This window comes from Erithacus rubecula (genome assembly GCF_903797595.1).
Source record: "Erithacus rubecula genome assembly, chromosome: 6".
NCBI lineage: Eukaryota > Metazoa > Chordata > Aves > Passeriformes > Muscicapidae > Erithacus > Erithacus rubecula.
The window spans coordinates 8,554,406-8,579,377 of record NC_136688.1 but is presented as its reverse complement, the minus strand read 5'-3'; the positions used below and the strand labels follow the sequence as shown (position 1 = coordinate 8,579,377).

At 37.3% G+C, this 24,972-nt stretch overlaps 1 protein-coding gene across 7 annotated transcripts in view; it reads left to right on the top strand.

The window, feature by feature from the left end:
* Positions 1-24,972, top strand: part of SBF2 (SET binding factor 2) — a 226,433-nt gene that overhangs the window by 78,688 nt on the left and 122,773 nt on the right. For all 7 annotated transcript variants that reach the window (XM_079309375.1, XM_079309372.1, XM_079309370.1 and 4 more), the window contains exon 3: positions 16,780-16,917. In XM_079309375.1, coding sequence (XP_079165501.1) covers positions 16,780-16,917 — 138 coding nt within the window. The remainder of the gene's footprint in view (positions 1-16,779; positions 16,918-24,972) is intronic.

Below are 24,972 nucleotides of genomic sequence, written 5' to 3'. Positions count from 1 at the left end.
TGTAAGCAAGACATTGTTCTTGATCTTTGTTTTCTGCTTTTACCCTTCAAGCTGAGCTTGATTTGCTATGTAAGCTGTCTTGATGGCTGGTGCTGAACAGCTGGAAGCAAAAGCAGAAAATGGGCAGTAGAATGATAATTTTGAGGAACAAGTGGACTTAAAGAATATTAAAAGCAACTCTAGTTTTAATTGTAACCACATTTATTGGCTGTCATGCTTTAAACATCATTGTGACTGGGGATTTGAATTAAATCATGAAGAAATAGATGCATTTTAGTTTAGAAAAACCTGGGGGGTTTTTTGTGTGTGTTGGAAGACATGAATACATGATAGAATTTGCCATATTTTCAGTGTTGGGGTGTTTTGTTACATTTTTACCATGGAGGAAATCAAAGAAGCGAGGAAAAGCCTTTAACAACAGAAAATTAAAGATCTTAGTGAAGATCTGACTTATTTCACCCAAGAATATTAAGCAAGTGTTCTTGAAAGTATAAAAGCCTTGAAGCATTTAGCTGAGCACAAATGCACCTTCCTGAGAGCAGAGTCACCAGAGCAGTGGAAGGATGCCCGGACTGTCATTCCAGAGGCTCTAATCACTTTATTGAGGCTACAGGGTGTGGTCAGTGCTTCAGGCACCAGCTCAGAGTCACACTTGGCTCTGCCAGTTCTGTGGAGATGTGTACAGCATCAGGCAGCTTAAATTGTACAGAACTTTGTTATTAATGCATGTTGGAAGGTCTATGTCTTGTAATCGATGACTAAAGAAGTACAAAATGTGATGGTGTTTGTTGCTTATTGTTGAGATTTTGTGTTTGGGAGATTCTCTGGTTTTCTTTGAGCAGCATACCAATTTCACTTTTACAAGATGAGAATTCTCTTAAGGGGTTGTTGATCTCTGAGACTCAATATATGGAAAGAAACATAAAATAGCATTTACAACAGAAGGAGGAAAATATGACAATTCCTTCAGGACTGAGTTATGGCTACAGTATTGCTGTCTGTGCTTTTGGGGGAATGTTTTTCAGAATGCAGCTTGCAGTGAGACAAAAAATTGAGATATTGCCTATTTTATGCACTTAAGACCTGTCCATGCAAAAATAGGAGTGTTATCCAATTTGTTTTCCTTGAATTTCTTTCTCAAGCAATAATTTTTCCAGCAGCTTTTCTGTGAAGTGTGCTGCGTCCAGCTTTAAAACAGTTTTGAAATTCCTGAATTGAGGAAAAGGTTTCAACAAGGGCATATTAGTTGCTCTTCATAAATGGGATGCCACCAAAGTTTCTGATCAAAGTGAGCACTGTTGAAACTTAAGCTGAATTGAATTTGAAAAGGTAGTGAAGATAGTTCTTGAGCTTTCCAAATGGCTACAAAAGAAGAAAATTAATATCTTCATCAAAAAATATGTTATTCTGAAGTGTGAAAAAGTGTAAGGGCTTGTTAAAGGGGTAAGTGAATTCTTAGTCTAGTTTTTAAAATCTTAGCATGGCTGTCCAAGAGATAACACAAGAAAGGGTTCTGCAAAGGAGCTGATGTAATTAAAGCAAAGGAAGTTGCTGAGCAGGATTTTTAAGAGAATCAGTTCAAATTATGTGCTTTGGTTCCTCAGTATAGTGAAGAACTTAGGTAATTATAAATAGAATGTAAAAGAAAGATACTTATTAGAGATTATAAAGGAAATGGTACAAGATAAAGAAATTTTAGTGTCAGAGGTAAGTGAAGAATGGGTCAAAAAGACGTGAGTCACTGGTGACAGGAAGAGGAGGTGGTCAGCCATGACAGAAAATTGCATTTTCTTGGATGCGGGTGGGAATACCAACTGAAAGACTGTGGATAATGACTCAAGTTTTGGTCTGCCACTCAGTCTGTAAACATGTTTATATATCCACTTCTTACTCCCAAGTGTTGATGGATCTTTGTACGTTGCTGTTTTTTTTTTTCGATTAAAGGTAATGACATGTCTTTGACCTTTCTCTTTTTCCCTAGTGCTGCTTTTTGCCTCACTGGTTTTGAACTGTAAGATACCTGAATGTATGTATGTATGGAGAGCAGGGATGCCAGTTGTGTGCCTGGCAGTGTGGAGAGCCTGTTCCCAGCCTTGCTATTCCATGTGCCTTGATGGCAGCTCCTGTGCCTCAGCTCCTGTGCTTAGCTGTGGTTTACCAATGAAGAACACCAGTCTGTGAGCTCTCCCATGACCTACAGTTCCAGCAGATGTTGTCTAGATCCTGGCAGAGCTGTTCTCTCTGTTCCCTCTGCCTCATTTCGTGCTGGTATTGTGGTATGTTTTTCTTTCCTGTATCCGGTGCTCATCCGCTGAAGTCACTTTTCTTGTGCTGCGCCGTTGAATTCAAATTTTTTTTTTTAGGAAAACGGACATATGGAGGAATGTTTTTAAAATGCCTCACTTGTTCCATGATAATACCAATGAAATGTTTTCTGGTTTCGTGATGAGGAGTGATGAGAAGAGAGTTCAGAATTTTGATAACATAATAGATTGCGGTAATTGCTTGGGGAAGGCTGCAAACATTTGAGTAGGCTCGTGTGTCAGGCAATCTTTGTTTGCTGTAATGGATTCCTTTCCATATCTGCAGGGAACAGAAAGTAAAACTAGATCTTTAAAAATCACTGCACAGTAACAAGTAAGTCAATGTACTTGTGTGGTTTTCTTTTGAAAAAACCCTCCCCAGTTGAAGGACTTTGCATTGTTGAACTTGATGTGAACTTTATATGTGAATTGATTCTGGTCACTTTTTAAACATCACCTCCTAAAGGGCAATGGAGCAGCAATTCCCAAATGTCACAAGTTAAGCAGATGAGGCAGAAAAGTGGCTTGGCTGAACAGGGAATCTTCTCTTGGAAATAAGGCAGAAAAAGGGAAGTGTGTGCCGAGTGGAAGCGAGGTCAGGTGTCCTGGGAAGAATACAGTGGTGCTGCCTGCCACTGTAGGGAACAAATTCTTGTGGCCAAAGCTCAGCTGGAGTTGAAGCTGGCAAGAACTGTGGAGGACAATAAAAAGTTTTTAGAATACATTAACAGCAGTGTGAAAATAACTGGCCCATTACAGGATGAGGATGATCACTGCAAACAGGGCCATGGACAAGGCAGAAGTGTTTAATTCATTCTTTGCCTTTGTCTTCAACAAGGGTGGTGGACCAGGGGAGCTGGAGACACAGGACTTGAGGGAATGGCCTGAAGTTGTGTCAGAGGAGGTTTAGGTTGGATATCAGGAAAAGGTTCTTCCCCCAGAGGGTATTTGGCTACTGAACAGCTCCCCAGGGCAGTGGTGACAGCACCTGAGAGAGCTCAAGAGTGTTTGGACACTGCTCTGACTCATGGTGGGACTTTTTGAGTGTCCTGTGCAGGGCCAGGAGCTGGACTCCATGATCCTTGTGGGTCCCTTCCAACTCATTCCATGATTCTATGACACATTCAAGAATTGAGCTCAATTTAAAAAAGCACATAATTCTGACTTTACATGGAGAATTCTTGTTGTTCTGGGTGAAATGTAGTTTGCAGAATGAAGTGCAGTGACTTTGTGACCACTTTCAGAAATGTGTAGGCTGTGTCCATGCCTTGAGCTCTACACCAGTGTTTTCAGGCTACAGCAACTGAGATTTTTAAGGACATAGTATCCTAAATACCTGGGGGGTAGGGAGTACTCCTTCATGAAGAACAGTCTGTTGGTTTCTATTTTGGTGCAAATCTGTGCATAATCAAAAATCATTCTGGCAATCTTTTCTGAGTTTATCTGTGTGGGCCAAAAGCCTTAGATAAAGAATCTACTGCCTGCTACGCTGCCTTGTAAGAAAATGAAGGACTTTCTTAAGTTGCACGGTGTTGACTAGGAAAAATGGAAATAGCAGGAAATTTTTGTGATGTTTGACAGGGTCCTTGAATCCCTAAATACTCTGAAAGATTCCTTTTCTTCTGTGCTGCTGGAGGTTGTGCGTAGGACACTGTTGTTTGCTGTTCGAGTGTCGTAGGTCAACACATGTTTCCTGGTATGCAACTGTTGAAAGGGGGGGATTTGCTTGTTTTTTGTTTCTTTTTTTTTTTTTTTTTCTAATGTAACCCATACACACATTGTCAAAGCTCATCTATTATTCTTTTAATGTTTGTCCAGTACTACATAGTTATTTTCAAATTTTCACTTGATTTGTTTGGAGTTTACAGCGAATACTTTTCATATTATTTTTCTTTTGTATGATCTGTTTCATATTTGGGAGACTGAGGAATGTAGGAAACATTGATGCACCAGGAAATGCTGCCTGCAGTGGGGTATTTCTGCTCATCTTGTATCATTTCTCCTGAGACAAACCAGTGACTGTGCTAATATTTGTAGGCAGCTTTGCAGTCCTTGCTGCTCAGACAAGACCATCATGTCTGAGATGTTGTCATCATTGAATTTTAGTGTTACTGTGGGTGTATTGCTAAACTATATGCTGTTGTTTCTCCACCAAAATATTACCAGGCATTTTCTGTTGTTTAAAGCAAAGGCTTCAAACTTTTCATGGCCTTGGAGGTGTCAGTGTTGAACTAAAATGCATTTTCAGCCTTAGGTTTCAGTCTCCTTTCAAACTAGACCATAGCAGTGTGGTTTGCTTGGCTGTGGGGTAACCTCAGACAATTTTTGAGTCTTCTAGAGATGCCTTCTCCCAATATATTAGTATTTTATTGTAGATGATGAGAAAAATATAAGAGCCAAAAGTAGTTTAGTGTTTCACTGAACCAGTGTAGAATTTATTTTTAGTAGTTAAGAAAAATCTTGAACATTTTCAGGTGATTTTTTTTATGTTGCCTGTATCATGAAAGAATAAGTAGTCATTCTTTTAAAAGAACATGCTGTCCTTTTGGATAGCTGTATTGCACAAGTGATGTCCAAGGCAAAAGAGTGGGGTTTTTTCTTGTTTTACTTTTTATTTTTCCTGCAGATGGCTTCCTCTTGGGTATAATTTGGAATAAAATTCAGTACTGTTAAGTGTTTTGGCTCTTTATTTTATTCAAAGTATGTAAGACATTACAGATGCCTTGAAATATTTCTATTTCCTTTGTATGCTTATGGGACAATTGAAGGGAACCCCCCATGGTTGACTAGTGTTTCTATTTTTATATGCAAGAGTACCACTAACATTTGATTAATTTGGGGAAGGAAACATGTTATTTAATTTTTTCAATGAGAATGTGATGTTTACAATGTAGTTTTCCATGTATTAATTCCTACTATTCACTAGCCTTTTATGTGGTGTAGCAAATATTTGGTAATAATTTTACACATATAGCAATAATGTATTTTCCCCATCTCTTGTGCAGTTTAGATGATAAAGATGTGGCTTCTGTTTCTGCTCCCTGCATTTTTTGAGATGATCTGTAATTGTTGTTCAGTAATGTTTGGTTTCAAAGAATATTAAGGACAGCCCAGGTCTCTTTGGATGTAAGGGACTGGAATTACCCCCCAGTGAAGAAGTAAAGAAAGGCCCTTTCTGTGCATCCTGTCCCTGCAGAGGGCACTTTGTTGCAGCTGAAGTACAGTGCTTACATTTTGTCTGCACTTGTTAACCCACTTGGGACTGAGGGGGAAATGCATGTTTTTTCTGAACAGTGAAGTTACCAGCTTACATTTTTCAATTCTCTTGGCATTATTTTAAATTAATTACCTATACACGGTGTTTCTAAGCAGTTTCTAAGCAGTAAACCCTTTTGCAAATATAATTTGCAAGTATAATTTGACCAATTATTTTGCATTAAGTTATGAAGACAAGATAAAATTATCTAATCCCTGCCAATCCACTTGAAAAATATTTATTTCTTCATATACAATCCTACTCAAAACTTTCCAAGAACTAAATTTTATGGTATGAAATGATACAATGTTTTGGATATGTTGCACACAAGCAATGAAGTTTGCTTTCTTTTTAAAGCATTTCAGTTTATTTTTAAAAACTTTTTTCCCCCTCTTTTTGGCTTCAGGGAGGAGACCATATGTGATACATCAGCTTATTTAGTCTGACCAGAGTCTTTTAATTAGCACCACTGATTTGTGATACAATGTCCAGCAATTCTAGTTATTCCAGCTAGTTTCAGTCCTGTCCATTTAGATAGTGTTCTTGAGATTAGGATGAAACCAGAGCATCTCCTGAGCTTAAGGGAATTGATTACACTGATGATGCTAACATGCCATATGCTACAAAGGAAAACAAACAAGTCAAATAAATCCCTGAATCCCTCTCAGCTTGATTTAGTAGAAAATTCCATCTCAGTCCTTGATTTGGCATGCAGTGTACAGTCACATAAGCAGGACAGGCCAGCCAGGCTTCTCTGCAAGTACCTGCCAGCCCCATGAAGTGCTGGATGGCTGCCACTGGCACTCTTGGAAAAACTGGGATGTCCAATTAGGTATCCAGGTGGAAATGCTGTCTGAATCTCTATGCTTGAATGGTTGGAGCTCTGAAGTATGAGATGTGATTATAGCTGTGTAATAATGTAAAGCTTCAAGTGCTACGAGCACGTTCAGCCCCTGGAAGTTTAAGAACAGGAGTTTTCATGTAAATCAAGAGATTTCCAGGTCCCACATCAGTCTGAACTGGCTTGTGCTGACACACATGGACAGAAGAATTTCTTCCAAAAGCTGTTCAATTTTACTTGAAGGATTCTAGCTCCAGCTGAGGGGAGCATAATGCTTACCCTGATAACCTGACTGTTTTCCATCCCCATCACTGACTAGAATATGAGATCTTATTTTGAGATTGGAATTTTTATAATAATGAATTCTGAACACTTATCTGAAATCCTCTTACTAGTAAACACCTTATCTACAATAACCACTCTATAATGTGTTTCTCAACTCTCTGCCATGAATTCCACAAGATGAGCTCTTTTAAACTCATGATATGACACTTGTTTTCCAGCCTGAGTGTTGGGACTTTTTTTGTCTTACTTGGAAAACTCTCTTTTGCATTCTCTACACCATGTTCCAGAGTGATTTTTTTGGCAGTTCTGTGTCTGCCCACTTAGGACACATGGGGCAGGATGAGGCTTTTTTAGCTGGGAGCTGGATTGGGTGTTAGATAATGCTTCTTCAGTAGAGGTGACTTCACTGATGTGTCTCTGGTAACAATGATGGGTTATCTTTTCTGGTCACTCAGCAGGCTTGTCTTTAATCTGTGGAATGTATTTTTTAAATATAATTTCCACAAAACATCAAATAACTTTTAAGAAAGAAAAAAAAATACATCCAGATATGTGGTTATGGTTGTATTTATTAGCTGCACTGTTTGCTATTTGTATTGCTATTACCCCTCCCATGAAAAACCATTTTAATGCCTTGTTTTTTACAGAAATGTATCAGTCATCATTCTGTTTGCATCTTGATTCTGGCTCTGATACAGCTTTAAATTACCTTCTGTTAATTTACCTGAGTTGACTATTGAGTTGAACTAGTCAGTAATTTCTTATGGACATTCTTTTTTACCCTCTTAAAGCATAAAAATTATATATTTGGTGTCTGGGCCTCTGGGAATTCCTCCCTTTGGAATACTGAGTTCTTTTCTGCTGCATGCAAGTTACTGGAACCAATTTGCTTGAAAATACTGACCTTTATCAGAGGTACTCACATTCTCTAATTTGTTTTGTTTTGTTTTGTTTTGTTCTGGTAACATCTTGTGACAGAAGTCTGCTCCCCCATAAAAACGTGTGATGCTCTGTTTCAGTTGCCATGTGGTGGGGAACAGAGAACATGCAAGCTGCAGCCTTGTGGTGATTGTGCAAAATTCCAGTTTTGCTTATTGTCCAAACATGGAGTACAGTGGAGAGCTGCCAAGAGGGAGGAAAAGTGGCTACCATGATCAGATAGGAATTTAGCACAAACTTCCTCAGTGCCAAACCTTTCTCAAGCCTCATTCTGATGAGTTTTGGAATCTTGTAGTGCAGAAACTGCTAAATTCAGCAAGCCTACCTGGAGGAAATAGTCTCTTGCTCAAAGTAGCTGTTTCCTGGCATGCCAGCTGTGCACATGGAAGCATCTGCAGTGGCACAAAGCCTTTTTGTTTACACTGGGGCTTTGGCAGACAGGCTCTCTTGCCACAGCCCTGAGAGATATCCTGTAGTGCAGACCAGCACTGGTGCCCATGGTTATAGAGAATGCACAACTCAGTGTTGTGGGAGCACAGGACAAGGATCTCGTGTTGTTGATCCCAGTTTTCTGCACAGGAAACTTAAACTCAGTGGAAAGCACCAAACTTTTCAGCTGTCTTTCCATGCTACGTATTTTGCTGTGTTCCTGGTGAGAATGCTGACAGGAAATACATTCCATGTTTTTTCTTAATAAGTGCTGTGGAAATGTAGAATTAGTAGTAGCAGCCAATGTACAGAACTTCAGTGGTGGGATATGTTCATGTTGCAATCCAGTTGTTTGTGTTTTTTTTATTTCAGCTCCCAGCCTAGTCTTTCATTTATATAAGATGTTTCTTTGTGAAATCTTTAGTCACATTAAATTTTTCTATGTTTATGTACTTACTCTTCTGTTTCCTTGTAGAAACTCACACCTGCAAAAGGGGAAATCAATTGTGACCTTAAGTGGGAAACAATGATATGACTCACATAAGAAGTATTGTTAAATTCCCAAAATTAACAGACCAGAAATGTACTGCCCTTTCTATAGTTTCCTTTGTTTATTTTTAATTTAACTTCTCCTGGCTGAGTCAAGCTTTTGGTGCAGGGGGCTGCTGTAGTTCTGTCTGTGGATCTGTGATTGATGGTGAGCAGGCAGTGTGAGGTGTGGTGCTGCTGGCAGTGGCTGCATGTGACAAGGTGACAAGGTGGAGGTTTTAGGATGTGCTCTCCCTTTAGAGCTCCCACCACTGACATGGCTACAGGGCTCCTGCTGGGCTAGGCAGGTGCCAAACCATTTCAGCTTCCCCAGCTGCATCCTGAAGGGAGGTATTTCGAAAAGAAATTGGTTATCACTTTGCACTGAGCACTTTTTTTTTTTTCATGGAGTTTTAGGTATGCATTATCCTTTTTGTGGTTTGCTCTACGAGTCTGTGTTGCAGTCGCATTTCTGCTATTTTAAGAGCAAATTTTGACATCTAATTAATTTGCCTGTTTCAAGACTTCCTGTTCTGTATCCTGTCATCTGGAGGCTATTGGCATCTCTCTTGAATCTGTCAAGCCTATTTTGCTGCAGCAGTCCCAGTCCTTTCAGTCTTTGGAGCTCTCAGGTCACATCAGCGTTCTGCCCTCAGCACCCACGTGCCTTTTTCTAGGTGTTCAGACTTGAACCCACCTCTGGTGTGCATATTCTAAAGACTTATAAGATGATGGATGCAAAACTCCTAACATATATTAGCAGAAGGTTGCTTGTGCTTTTTTACAATTGCTAGAGAGCAACAGACTCTCCAAACGGTGGCATGGCATTAACAGTGTGGTTTAATATCTGATTGTGCAGGTGTGAGCAATAAAAATGAGATAATGGGGACTTGGTGTATTATGGTAGTATTTTATAGAACATTGACTCGAGTTGTCTGGAGTAGTATTAATCATTAACATAAATCAAAATTTATGTTCATGTAAATACAGAGTTTACTAACACTGTAAGTCAGCTTACTGCGTGCCAGTTGTAATTGGTGAGTGATATATTTTAATTACCCTGCTATTTTTTTTGGACATTTAGCCAATGCAGTAATTGCACATGCTGTATGCATTTTAAAGCAAGTTTATAGTTTATCTAGTAAATGAGTTGGGAAGTCACTAAAGACTGGGAAATGTTTATGGCTGCTGTTGTAAAACAGTGCTACTACTGCCAAAAGAAAAAGGAAAGAAGGAAGGAGAGAGAGAAGAGGTAGGCAAGATTAATATTTCATGCTTCACTGGTAATTGTGGATAAAATGCTCAATTGTGTTTCTAAATGAAACTATATTTTTAGGCTTGTCAGCCTCAGGTGACTGCCTGTCTTTTAAAAGGCCAGGGGTCATTAAAAATAGGAATAAAACCAAGCCCCAAAACAAAACAGTAAGAAAAAAAACCTTCCCAAATGAGTTAACTATTATTATAGTGTCACAATGCATTTTTAAAACCACTCCTGAAAAATGATTGTTGAAAAGGTTGAGGGACACAGATGCTTCTTCATCTTCTTCATGATGAAAATTAAAACACAAGCATTTAATACAAGGAATCAGGTTCTTTGATAGTGTTGTCCTTTTATAGTCCTTCTTTAAGTATTCCAAATATCAGAAATTCTCCTTCCATACTGTCTTTTTGTCTATAGCAAAACACAGTGCATCACTAGAACTGTGTTCTTCTGTATTCACTAACCTGTGACTCAAGTATAAATTGCTAAAGTCACGTCTTTCCTGCATTTATTGCTGTGTTGTATCTTTTCTGTTTTCATGTTGAACAATTAATTTCCAGACTTCTCTTACTCATTTCACTTATTCATTGCATTGGCAGCAATTATTGCTGACCAGCAAGGATTGCTTTGTACAGGAAATTCTGAAGGCAGGCCCTGTGTTCCTGAATTTCAAGTTTAAATTTATGACTTTTTAGCTCTTTGACAAAGTTTAAAATGTATGTTTAAAAAAAAAAAGTACCTGAAATTCTCTGGTGTAAAATATGTGCTTCAGACATCAAATGTATGGATATTTAGGTTGCCATAATGATGTACATCTGAGAATTCCTGGTTGTTGTCCACAGCTATCTTACTCAATTTACCCCAGAGCACAGTGTTGGGGTTTACTGTAGGTGGGTGTGTTAAGAAAAGATTCTGGGTCTAAGGGTCTCAGAATTTTTAAATTTTCTTAAGATTATCATGATAACACTTGGGTGAAAACGACAGGATGGACTGCTGTTTAAATAGGTAAAAAAAAAAAATTATTTGCACGAGTCTGCCAATTCCACATTCTTCTTAAACTTCATCAGAACAGAGATGTTGGAAGCTGGTTTTGTGAAGAAAACCCCATTCAATGCCATTATTAATCCTGTAGTATTTCTGAAATAAAGGCATTAGCTTGCAGTGCTTACTCATAAATCATCATTTCTGTAGTCTAGCCTGGTTTTGTTCAGAAATGGTCAGAAGAGTATTTGACAGATTTTTGTTGTGTTGTTATTGTTTTAAATAAGCCACTGGAATGGCTATACTAAGTGTTCTGAAAACACAAGAAGAAACTGTTTTCCCAGTGGGTGTAGTTTTCTTTCTAAAAGCCAGTTCAGTTTGGTTTTGTTCTTTTTTTTCTTTTTTTTTTTTTTTTTTTTAGAAGATAAACTAGGAGTCCAGTTGCTGCACAAACGCTTATTTACAAATTTACAAATTGCATTATAGCAGCTCATTGAGGAAAGGTGTTTAAAATTACACAGTGTCCTGAGGTTTTTCCAAGTGCATGTGTGTTTGTGCACCCAGGATTATTTATTTACTGGTATGGGGGGGAGGTTAACCTTGATGAATTTCAGAAAAAACTTCTCAGTCTTTGACTTTGGAGGATGAATTTATTGGTTTTAATTGAGATGTTCCAACATATTTTAAGTTTTCTTGCTGCAGGGTCTTTGTGACAAGTTTGAGCATCATGTGGTTATTGAGGAATAATCCACAGCTCCAATTAGAGAATAGCTCATCTGTCACTTGTGCAGGATTAGTGCCACTGAGAGATCTTCCAGCAACTTTTAGCCTCAGGAAGCTCAAGAATGTGGTTGAGGATCTTTCCTTTGGGGGCAAGTGTTTCTTAGTGTCTGTTTTTCCATGGTTTTAGGTATTTCAGTGGGGAGCTGTGGTGGGAATGTCCTCACTACCTGCACAGAGTCTGTCCCAGGCAGAGAGGGAAGGATTATTCACCTATAATTTATATAATTCACAGGTGCCAGAATGTATGAATGATTATGTAATGATTATGTAAAGGTTCTTCTTAGACAACACTGCATTTCAGTTCATTCCAAGGTAGAAATTTTAAAAAAAGGCTTTTATTTTCTATTTCTTCAGAGCTTTAGGATTAAAAGCTTTTGTTTTCTTTTTGAATGAGTTGAATTGTTTACAGTTGATCAGCAGAATATTCATATACTGGAAATGGGCTTTTACCTGGAAATAATTTGGAGTGCATTTTAACTGCCCTGGTTTTGCTTTGGACAAGAATAAGGATAAATCCATGTTTTTTTAGATACAAAGATATTGAAAGGCAGGAAGCTGTTACAAAATTCAGTCTATATTTTGTGTTCTGTTTACATCCAGAGATATCCAAGAGCTCCAAGTGTTTCTTCATATTTACAGCTTCATAACATTGTTTTTTTTATTGTGCCAGTGAACATAGTAATTGTTTTATTTTAAGTGGAGGTATGCATCTGAGAAAGAAAATTCCCTTTGCCAAAATTCCATACATAAGTGAATGGAGAAATGGTGAAATACTCAGCAGCTGGTGCTGGGTCATGCAAGTCCAGATGGAACAAACTTCCTTCACATAATGTCCAGAACATGGTCCTTTATTTTTAGGGAGGTTTGCAGGAAAAATAATGATGATACATGTTAAAAACAAAGCACAGTTACTTGAATAGTAAGAGCCTACAGAAGCAGGCTTAATAAAATTAATTTTTGTGCCCAGAGTGATTCAGGGGAGAATTCAATGTTTGGTGAAAGAATTGAGTTAGAAAGGAAAGTGGATATCTCTGTCAGGTATTTTATATTTTAAAATCATTTTTGGATCTTTTAATTCAAGTCTTGACAATGGAGTTCCAGTGTTTTCTATTTTATGTGCATCCAAGATATCTTTGGATTTTTTTTATGAGGAACAAGTGCACAAATATATTTTGAAGAAAAAGATACAGTGTGCGAATACATCTTAAATATAATTATTCAAGTGCAGGATTCTGTAATAGTGTGTCACAGACTTTGTCTACCTTTCTGTGTAAACCCTTCATAAAATGCTTTCAGAGGATGACTTGCAAAGAATGTTTCATGTTGTAAATTTTCTGAACAAGCTTTTTCCTCTTTCTACCTCAGTTGTGCTGTCAGAGGTGGTGGATTTCTGATGGAAAGCTGACCAGATCATTGATACAGAAAACAATGTAAAGTGCAGAGGGAGCACTCTGTGGCTACACAGACCCAACTAGAATATTGGTTTGAGTTTTTGTTGTGGGCTTGGTTGTGCTCGGCTGCAAGTCCAGAAGAAAATAATGAATTTCTAATTCTGAGTAATTTCTGATCAAATTTCTGTGACATGGATGTTCTAGTGTTGCCATGGTAAGGATACAAAGGACTAAAATTTTTCTTTAATGAAACTTGGACTTTATAATTACTGTTCATTATCATGATAATATTTAATCTTCACATTCACAGTAGCCAACAAGTCTTCTTCCTAGGAATTCTAAATCCTCCAGTGCATTAATAGAAATGGTGACAATTTCAACATTTTCTTCAATTTTTCAATAGACTTTGAAGTGCATGGCCTCAAACATTGAGTGTTCAAGCCAATCTTTGGATACATTCCAGCATCTCAGTGTCCTCTTTCTGGTGAGGGCACTCAGGACCTGTCCCTTTCCACTCAGGATGTCCTAGGATTCTGGACACCAAAGCTGTATACAGTATATCTGGGGGATATGCTGATTTATGCAAATGATTTATTTTAATACAGAGGGACAAGGCAGGCAGTAGCAGTGCAGCTGTGGCTCTAGCTTAGAAAGAGGGAACAAATCTATGAATCAAACAAAGATGATGTGGTTAGCTAATAAAAATCAGAAGAAAGAAATGTCACTTTAAAACATTGATTAATCATGTCTAGACTTTAGCAAGAAGGCTTGTGGTGATGACATACAAATTTTTTGAAGGTAACAAACCCAGTTCCACTGGTTTAAAACACCATGCGTCATTTTAAAATCTGTCTGGTTTCTTGTTTAGTCTGAAAGCATTTGTGGGGATAATTAAGAGAAAGTTCTTTGCTTCAGTGGGCACCTGCAGTTTCAAACAATGTGTAAAATGTGATTTCAGCACCTGCTGTATAAGATGTGCTGCCTGTTCTTCGGTGCAATTTCTGCAAATTGCAGCAAATTTTAGAAGGCAATCAGCTGTCACATGGAATCTGTTTGAAGCACTCACACAGCATTAGGGGCTTATTCTTATAAATTGTAAATTGGACAATCTGCTTCATTCTTAATTTCACTGTCTTTGATAGAAGTTGTAGTTTGCTTCTGAGAATTGTGGCAAATAAGTGAAACAATATAGAAGTGTTGGTTCTGAAACTTCTGGGGTTTTTCTTGTTGACTGGAGAAGCCACATGACCTTTGGATTATGTTCACAGTGATGCTTTTGTCTGTTTTGGTAAAGCATCTGGTTTGGAAAGTTCTTCTCAATGTTGCTTGCATTTCAATTATTGCACTAATATTTATTACCTTATTTTAAGGAAACTGAGAAACAGTCATTGTTTAATCTCTTGGAGGAGCCTGTTGTCTTTATCCTCAATCTCTTTATTTATAAATTCCTTCTAGTTTATTTGAAAACACAGACTCTCTGTGTAACCAGTGGATGTACTCTACTTCAGCTGTTCTCCTCAGCAATCACTAATTGTTGTTTTCTAGTAAAATAGTTAAATCTAGAAAGCATATGTTATACACAAGATCACTTTGAAATCAGGGAGAATTCTCACCTGTGACATTAGGTTTTAGACATGCCTAGATTGGGAGATTGCTGGTGACAGTAGCCTGCCCAGATCCAAAGTCTCCTCTGGTATTAAAAGTTTGGCTGTTGGGTTTCCCTTTGCATTTCCCAATCTACAGGGCAGATGTTGTGTAAATTTTATGCAGCAGACATGCTAATAATGCACTTTGACAAGAAAAAGAAGTGTTAAACAATACCAAAGTGCTTCTGTTCCTTTAGAAGGGTAAGGTTTGGAATGGGCAGAGTGGTGCAGACTCTCAAAAATGTGAGAGGTTGTTGTTTCCAGGTGTGAGATGGGGCATCACCTGTAAAGCTGAAGGGCAGTGGCACCAGCAAGGAGCTCCTGTGAGAACTGGGAGACTTGGCAGATCAGGAGTGTTAAAACTGGGAACTCGAGTGTTTGGACCTTAAGAAGCCTGAGCTGCATGAACAGCCTTGATTTGACCTACCTTGTATGAATAATTTGATTTTAATGGCATATCTTGGAAAGGTTTTATTTATTGTTAGGCTCTTGCTACATTCTTTGCATTTTGGCTCATGTTTCTTGAGCAAAGAGCAGTTCACAGTTTTGGGGGTTATCTTGTTGAACTGTGGATTCCAGGCTTCATTTATTACACAGACACCCCTCAAACTGCAATTCACAGAGACTTCTTAATGATTTTTTATTGTCAAACTTTTTAATGATGTTTTTGTTAAAATGTCTGTATATATTGACCATATTACATTATCTTTATAGGAGTCCTACAAGATTAATAGCAGTATCTTTTTATTTTTTAACTGACATGGGATAAAAAACAAAAGGAGATTAGGCCAGTATTATCAAAATCATGGACTAATACTGGATGCTTAACTTGGAATGACTAGGATGTCTTTTCACAGAGCACTTTTTGATGTTCAGAGCAGTTTTTCTCAGATGTAGAAGGGAGTGCTTAGCACTTTTAAGGATATAGACTCACAAGTGTTAAGATGACTATCTAGAATTTGAAGAATGTATTATGAGAAAACTTTGGTTTTGAAGATTTTTCCCAGGATCATAAAAGAAACTGTATATCAGAGGCAGAGTTTTATCTGCTGTTCACCTAAGACTACCCAGGTTTTATTGTAGAGGCTCCAAAGATGAATCTGTAGAAAATGTTTGTTTACAACTCATTCTTTGTGCTCTTTCAGTCTTTAATATCTGTCTGGAGGAATGAAGCAATTCTGGAAACTTGAGATTTTGACCTATCTGTTTGGGTCCTTGAGTATCTGCATTGTTTAACAATTCTAGGAATTTATTGTGGGTTTTTATTATTGTTATTACTTTTAAAACATGCATGAGTTTTTGCTTTTTTTTTGGTCTGAATTCTAGGTTTATAATTCTACTATTAAAAATGTACTTGTGATTTTTTCATGGATGTGACTTTAGCCTTCAGTAAAATAAAGGAGGGGCACAGTATTCCATAAAGGCCATCTCAGGTATCTTCAGCAAACTGATCCCTGAATTTCAGCACACCTCTTGCATTACAGAGTATTCATTTGAAAAGGAAAAAAAAAAACCTCACAATTTCCACTTTGCTGTTGAGCTGTAGTTTTGTTTGTTCATGCTGCTTTTGCATGTAAAATTTCAAATGTTTACAATGAAGTTTATAGAAGTAATCAATAAATAGATGAAAATATTGTTCTATAATATTGTTTTTAGGAGTGAGTATTGAACAATTTTGCAAGTAGGTGCAAGGGATAGATATCAATGTTTGATTAGATAAATTATTGGTGAAATAAGTGAAGAAATTAAAATTGTAGGGATGTTTGAAGACTGTAGAATTTTAGCTTCAGATTCTAACCTTTCATCCAAATAAAATCTTCTTCGTGTGTCAATTTATTCCTGTTATTTCCTGTTCAACACCACAGAGATGCTCTTGAATACTGCATGTATTTGAAGGAATACATTTTCTTTTCACAGTGTTTTTTCTCTCCACTGATATTTATAAATCTAAATTTATCTCTGTCTTACCAAGTTCAAGACATATTGGGTTTTCCCCGTTTTCTCAGTATTTTGCAACCCTGCATATGTTCACTTTAAACAAAATGATCCTTGATAATGTTGAAATACTTTTCCTATTTCAAACAATTGGTGTCAGTGCTTACCTGTGTCTGTCTGTCTGTCTGTCTGCTCCCTTAGTTTTGCCAGCCTGGAGGATGGCAGCTTTCAAAAGAGAGGAAGCAGCCAACGTTCTTCGTGGTGGTTTTGACTGACATTGACTCAGAGAGGCACTACTGCTCCTGCCTGACTTTCTATGAAGCAGAGATTAACCTGCAGGTAAGAGATGTACAGTAAGAAACAAAAATGCTGGAAGAAGCACTTACAGACCATGGATCAGTGTCATATGAGAAATAGTTTGCAGTTCCTACAGAAATCCATGTATTTTTGCAAAAGGTGTGCTTGATGAACTTTTTTGGAGTTCTCATCTGCTTTGAAGCAAAACCAAAGAAAAGAACAAAAAACCAGCCAAAAACACATCACAGAATTTCTTTTTCTCCATCACATTTTCCTTTTCAAGTGGGATAAGCAATATGGTGTTCCTTTAATTTCCTTTCGTGTTTGACAGAGCATGGATGAGTCTCAGCCTTGTTCTGGGAGAAGGTTTATTAACTTCTGCTCCCTCTGCTGGCCTGCTCTGGCAGAACAAATATGCACAAGGATGCTGTAGTGCATCTCCATATTTCTGTAAGTGCATTCATTGGCAAGATTTTAAAAACTGATGGAATAATTGTTCAGTTTTTAGTTGGGTCACATCAGGTGTCAGCTACTTGGCACTGTTTGTTTTTAAACATGTATTTAATTAATTTTTGGCAACCTCAGTCTTTCAAAAATAGACATTTTGTTTTCCATTTGATGTAAAGTGCTTCACAGAATATCTGCTGTGACTTAATACTTGAAATCTTTAGAATCTAGAACCTAGGGAAAACCTAATCCAATCGTAATTGCAGACTGCCATTGTTATGTTTTGAAATATCTTCTTTCCTACAGGAAAATTAAAAAAAATAAGTAAAACCTTGGCACTAAGTATGATGGAATTAGTTAAGATAAAATAAATAGCTGAGTAAAGTAATTTCTTGTTCTTTTAGTGAAGAACTGTATCATTATTGATTATTTTAAGAAAATGTTTTTAATAATCCAACAGTACTCTGTTCATTTAATACCAGAGTTGAAAGGTTACCCTGTTTGTAGAATATTGAAAGATGTGTTGTAGTAATAATAATAATAATGGTGTGTTTTTTCTGGGCACAGTTGGGAGCCAGAAAATAATAGTTATTCTCATATCATTAATGCTACAGTTTAGTTGGACTTTTTTGTGGATTTTTAGAAGGATTTGAAAGCAGAAATGTACCCCAGTATTAGATGTGTTTTAAAGTTTAGTGTAGATCAACTGACACATTCCTCTTAAAAATGTAATGTTTGTCATATTTCCTTTATATTATAAATAGAGAGTGAAATATTCTATAGTAATTCTTTCCCAGCTGATAAAAATTTACAATGGCTGACTCTTCCTCTACTCTATGTATTTCATAACATAAACTAAATTTAGCAAACTTGTTATTTATCCTGTGGTTTCTAACAGCTGCTTTTGATTCCCTATCCACATCTTTGAAGTAATGCTCATCAGAAAACATCCAGTATTAACTTTTTTCTTATATTGCCTAAGCATTAATACAAAATAACCCAAAGTAAAAAACAATAAAAAACCAAGTGCAGCAGGATGTTGGTTCTCATAATGCCATTCCTGGCTGTGTTGTAAAGAATGCATATTTTTCAGATGAACTTGCTGTGGTGAAATTTATTCTATGACTGCATTGTTTATAGCCAAACTTCCTGTTTCTTTCTGAAACCCAAAGAGAATAATTGAACGTGCCCTGTTCCATGGTCATTAGGCAAGAATTCAGCACGTGTGTAATCTGTAGTGAAACCTAAGCTCACAGAGCATGGGGCTATGACAGTAACACTGGTTTAACCATTCAGATGCATGCTTAAACTATCTGGGAAATAGTGCCCAGGACTTGAAATGAAATCTAGACAGTACTTTGCACAGATAAATACAGTTCAGTTTTTCCTTAACTGGATGATACAACTTACTGAGGCAAAAGGAAGATGAAATTTCAAAAAAAAAACCCACAAAACCACCTCTTTCCCAGTAGCCTTCACCAGGTAAACCTTGCTGATACATGAGACTGGTCGGAATTCAGCCAGAGCAGCTGATGAGATGTTTGGCTTGGCAGAATCATCTTCACAAAAAAAAAAAAAAAAAAGAATCAACCACTTGGAAGTTTCTGTGGTTAATTAAACTGGGAATGGAAAACAAACTAATTTCTCAGCCTGTGAATGCTGCAAGAGAACCATCAAACCTTTTTGGAACCTTCTGCATAATAATACAAACCTTTTAGACACAGTCGAGTGTGAGAAGACTCAAGGGAAGACTCAAGACAAGAAGACATCTGTTGTTTTGGTTCCCTTCATCCTTTGCATTGTTGCAGTTCTGGCTGACCCAGAATTTATTACCTGCATGGGTGCTGGTCAGTTTGATTAGCTATCAGCTCTCAAAAAGGTGTGATAATATGAAAAATTAATGCTGTGAACTTTAGTCTGATTAATACTCTGTGTCTGTAGGCACGAGTAAGGTGAAAACACCCATTAAATAGGGGAATGGAAGTCACTTGGTTCTATGTGATTTCAGGTGATCCAGCTTAGCCATGGAGTCCTTCATTAATTATTCTAGTCTAGGATGTTTGTTTCACTTACTTGTCCCAGTAAAGTTTAAAGCTAAATAAGGATATGTTCATCTGGATTTAAAATGAAGCATTAGAAAGTTTGACCTTAGCAGTGGAATAAATTGGGTTGCAGGTACACCATGCTAGAGGCAGTTCAATTAACAGTGATAAAGCTGCTGTCATTTAGAGGCATCCTGAGTATGTTGCAAAGCAGTTCTGTTTGCAAGATTTCTCTCCCATCTCAAGTTCATACATGAGTGTAAACAAATCTGAGATACTGCACTGGTTTGTCCTTCCAGCTTCTTGTGTTTCCAGCACATGCTTGGCTTTATCTACGTTTCTGTCTGGCTCAAGGTGCTGTTTAGATACTCCAGCAAACAGGGCTGGGTGCCTCATTCACTTCCATGTATCTGCAGGAATTTGGACAAGAGGAATAAACAAAAATATCTCTATCTCCCTTCCTCTCACAGTGCCTGGAAAGTTGGTTGTTTTTTTAGGGGGTGTGTGATGTCCCATTGCTGTATTTTGATTGCTTCTGTGGACTTCAAACCTCTTTGGTTTGAAATCCACTTGAAATGTCACTGAGGCATGTGATTGATTCCTGGCAGCTGAAGCCAGAAGCTGTTGAGCAGCCAAAGGGTGCTCAGAAGAATCATAACTTAAATCTACAGCATTCACCCATGGAACTCAGTTTCTCTGTGTTTGTAACTTTATTAATCATAAAAAGGTATGTATTTGCATCCATTTACTTGCATACATTAATATGTTTGGTTCAGTGTGGTGTACACAGTTTGCTGAAATGAGGTTCTTATTTCTAGCAGCAGTTTCTGCATGTTACCACTTAGCAGACAAGGACTTGATTTAATACTTTTGACTCAGCAGATACTTCTGGTGACCTCAGTTGTGCTTCTTACCAGTTATGCAGTTAGAATTTATATTAACAATGTTTGGAAGAGCACCACAGATAGAATCTTTTTTGAAAAATGTTGACTCGGATAATTTAGGAACATAATGGTCAATTTGTACATTGCTTTGCACTTGGAAAGAAATTTGTCCTCTTCTTCCCAACCCCACAATTAACAAATTAGAGGATGATTTGTGCCAGCAATTGAGCCTGTGCAACAGCATTTCTTGCATTACAGAAAATCTGCTCAGTGTGATCTGCACAACACCCCAAACATTTGCTTATAGCAATCTTCTTACAAGAGTGTATCAAGTGTGTTAAAACACTGGGATCACAAATATAAGATTAAATATATCACTTTGGAAAATGGACATAAGTAATAATTCACAGCTCTCCTGTTTCCTGCCATTCACATTCTTTTCCTCTCTCTGCCCTCCCCTGCAAAAAGACAAAAAAGAACTTGTAAAAATCCCAAACCATAAAATGGCAGATTCACAACATCCACAGCTATTTCCTGAGTCAAGGGAAAAACTGCCAACAAAATGATTGTGCTTCATCAGGTTATAATTTTTCAGCTTGGACTGGAGAGTTGGTGTGATCCTGCTGTGCTGAAGCATATGCTGCTTGATGAGTCACTGATGTTTGGGTTTTACCAGAGGGTGAGAACACTTAGTTCAGTTGTACCTGTTTTGTGTGGGAAATCTGACCCCCCTCTTTGGATATTAGATGAGCGTGTTCTTCCTAAAATGCAGTTTAAATATTTTTTGTTAGTATCCCAAATGCTAAATTTAGTCTGAAAGTTTCTTCATATAGTCAATGCCCCAAAGCACATTTTATGTAAAAAAACCCCCAGTTTTAAAAGCAATGTTTAGCATCTTGCATCACCATCTTTCTGGATCTACTGAACAATGGCTGTTGTGACATCCTATGGAGATTCCAGTAATGCCTTATTTTCTTTCTATTCTGGTGTAAAGGCCAGGTTGCAGATAATTTTCTATATAAGAAACAGACTTGTATTTTAATGTCCTTTTATATATTTAATGTATTCTTTAGACCAGAATTTAAAGCTGAGAACAATTGTACAGAGGAAATCATAATTAATAATTTCTCCTGCCCTGTTCATCCCCTGGCTCAGGCATTTGCACACACATCACCAAGCTGAACTCATGCTTTTGCAGGGTACAAAAACTTATGTTGGGTAAAGGTCACCTTGTGCTCTTAACTCCTGTGTTGTTGAACAGAGGCCCCAAGTTCAGCTCACAGGACAAGGAGATGCTATCTTTTAAGCAGAGGCATTTCTTTGTCACTAGAGATTTGATTCAGCTGACTTTCAGTGGTACAATACTAATTCAGCAACTCATTGGAAGTCTTTTCAATGCACTTGCCATATGCCATTCAAATGGATTAACAGTTTTTTAATTAAGCAAAACAATCTGTGTGTGTAAAATTTTGCTTTGGTGTATGTCTACATATGCTGTTCTGTATTATTTTTAAAAAACATTATAGTGAGTTAAAATAGGACATGAACTACACCATTCTTAATTTGAGTTTTGCCATTTGTTCTGAATGCATTTCATAGGTGTCTGCATTTTTCTCACCTTAGTTTAGGTGGGTAAAGTTAGAAAGGGTGGAATTCATGGATCAAGTTGGCTGCCTTTGGAAAAATTTAGCAAGGTTTAGTAAACCTGAAGTTCTGAAGTGATGTTTGCTTATGCACAATTCTTGCTAAGGACCTGGTGCTGCAGTTCTTTCCCATTCCTCAGTGGTAAGGTTAGCACATGAAAAACAGTTATTAATATATAAAATAATATATAGGATAGTATATAAGATAATATGTAATAAATCCCCGTGGGATTTCAGCATTTGCAGGACAGCTCAGTGTCATCACCTTGGACTTCCCAGATCCTCTGGGACCCAGATCCCAGTAGCCTTTTCCAGAGGGACACTTTGGCTGGGAAGCTGCACTGAAATTTGTGTGGGTGTGAGGTTACTTGGGTTCCAAAGTGCTTTCCATGTTTTTATATGATAATCTATATCAACACCTTCTGGAGGTTTTCCAAGTGAGGTGTAGTAAATGGAAAACATCCAATAGATTGTGGTGGTGTAACTTTTGTGTAATGCTGGAAGGTGCATTGCAAAGTCTTTCCTGTCACTTTTGTACTCTGAAGTGCCAGAATAACACAGGGAGTGAATAAGGTGACCTGTCATAAAAACTTGAGATTACACTATTTGATAAGTTTATGATCTTCATGTCATTTTCTGTCTTTGATCCTTATCTTTTTTAGCTGATAAGCTCCTTACTGTGCACTACTAGAGTGTATTATCCCCTTTTTGAAATAATTAAATCAAGATAATGGCTTTTATGCTGGTTTAATTTTTTCTGGTCTAAGTTTAGCTGGTGGTTCTGTTGCATGTAGGCAAACCAAAAAGCAGATCTATTCACCTGTGGTTTTAGCTCAGTACAGCAGATTGCAGGCAGGCTGCACATTTGACTTCTGGCAGCAGTCAGCTTAGTTTATTTTAACTTTCATACATGTGTTAGAATTTATTGGATACATGCATTTATATACTCCAACAAGTAAATAAAATTAATTGATGCTGAATGTTTTTTGGCCTTTGATTGTTAATAAAGCAGCTAAGCTTGTATTTGGCTGCAAATAAGACAAGCAGAGACCTAGTCACATGAGGAGAAAGGGATCTGTCCCAAATGAGTAATTGGCATAAGATTACTAAAGTAAACTTCAAATAATTTTCCAAAAATAAGAAATTGAGCATGGTCTCTAAATCTTTGCTGGGCAGTTAGTAGAAAAACAACAGGCTTGCTGAACTTGGCATCATTTCAATGCAAAATTTTGCATTGGGCAAACTGTTTTTGACATAATGAAGTACTAGAGTGCAAGTTTTGTAATGAGAGATGTTCGTTCTCTTTCGAAGGGTGAAAGAATTATTAAAGCACAACTCTGCCTTCACTTTCTGCTCACATTTGATTTCCTTTGAGTTTCAAACAATGCCTGCCAGCTTGCACCCTCAGAACAGCACAGCTACATCTAAGGCCTTGTGGTTTCTGACTTTTCTATCAGTACCTCAGTTTGAATTGATTTTCCTCCCTCTAACTTGAGGATTTTTCTCTGCTCAACATGAATCAGACCTGGCATTCCAGATTGTGGAATAAATGGTGGCTACGGTTCATGTGTGCTGTAATTCAGTTGCATGTTGATGGGGCAAATGATAATGCTGCACTCAGTAGTGGGGAGATTTTTTTTGTACCATATTGGTAGGTCCTTTTGATCTTTCATAATTGACTTTGGTTCCTAGTGTTGATTTTGGCTAGATGGTAATCTTTAAGTTAAATGTCAATATTTAGAAGCAGAGCTGACATCTTGAAACAATGCGATTGTTGTGGCGAAATTAAGGTTATAAAAGTTCAAGAGGAAACCTTAAAGTTTGAAGGCTAGATCATGGCAATTCATATCTCTGTTTAATAAAAGAAGATAAGGTTAATACAAGGAAAGTTGTTTTTTAAAGTTTTCTTTGTTTTTTGGCTGCCACATCTGTTGCCTTTAAATGAATTGCAGTTTTTCACTGAAGTAGCACAAAATCAGTCACCTTTTCCTTCTAGAAGTTTTAACATCATTTTTAAAGCAGAAATTGAGACTTGCATGACAAGGTCTGGCTTTGTCCTGATTTACCCCGTGCACCATTGAAACACATCCAGTGTCAGCCAGATGTGACTTACAAGAAGTGTAGTTTCATGTTAGTGAGTGAGTGGGAAGCAGAGAGATGTTTCACTGTCCATTGCCACTGCATGGAAAACTCAGAGTGTAAGGTCAGCCTTTCTCAGACACCATGTAACCCACAAATGTGTTACCTTAGACATAAATGCATACATGAAATGAAAAGAATTCATGGGTACCTATTTCCTTGTTACATGCATGTTGCAGTTATGTATTTAATATTATGTTTAATTTATTTAATATACATTTCACTGTTAAGAAAGTATTTTGCTCTTGATTGACTCCCATTTATTTGAGGGAAATATGCAATATTTTATTATCATAATTACCCTTTGTTTAATACTTTTTATTGTAATACCAAGCTTTTGAACTCTTATCTCTTTACTTGGTAAAATGCTGCAAACTGTGCTCAGCTTTACACTTTTTTATGGATGTAGAGGGGTTTTTAGAGCAACAGGACACTGATTAAACAAAGCAATACCTTACTTAATGTATAAACCCCACAAGTATTCAATTTTAACTACAGTGATTGAGCAGATATTAAACCTTTTTCTAGGATCTGGGGCATCATGGCTGATCTGCTGGTGGCTGCAGTTGTCAGTTACCTCAGTAAAAGTGTTTAAATAATAAGACTGAATTTGTCTGGTTTGGGCTTGATGCCATGTACATCCCTTGGCTAACCTGAGGAACAAATTGTTTTCAGAAAACAAGGAAACAAATAAATAGCAGAGTGATGATGAACTGTGGTGATCACAGTTAGTTTTTCTAAACTGTTGGTTATCAGTCAGGGGTCAAAGCTAGTTTAATGCATTTATTAATTCAGCTGTTTTTATTGAACAAGTTCATAAACCATGGAGTGATGTCATTAGTTCAATTGGTTGATTATTACATATTTTAATTTACCCAATCACTTTAAGTCACAAATATGTTCAGTGGCTACTTCTCCTATAGAAGAAGAAAGGCCAGATGT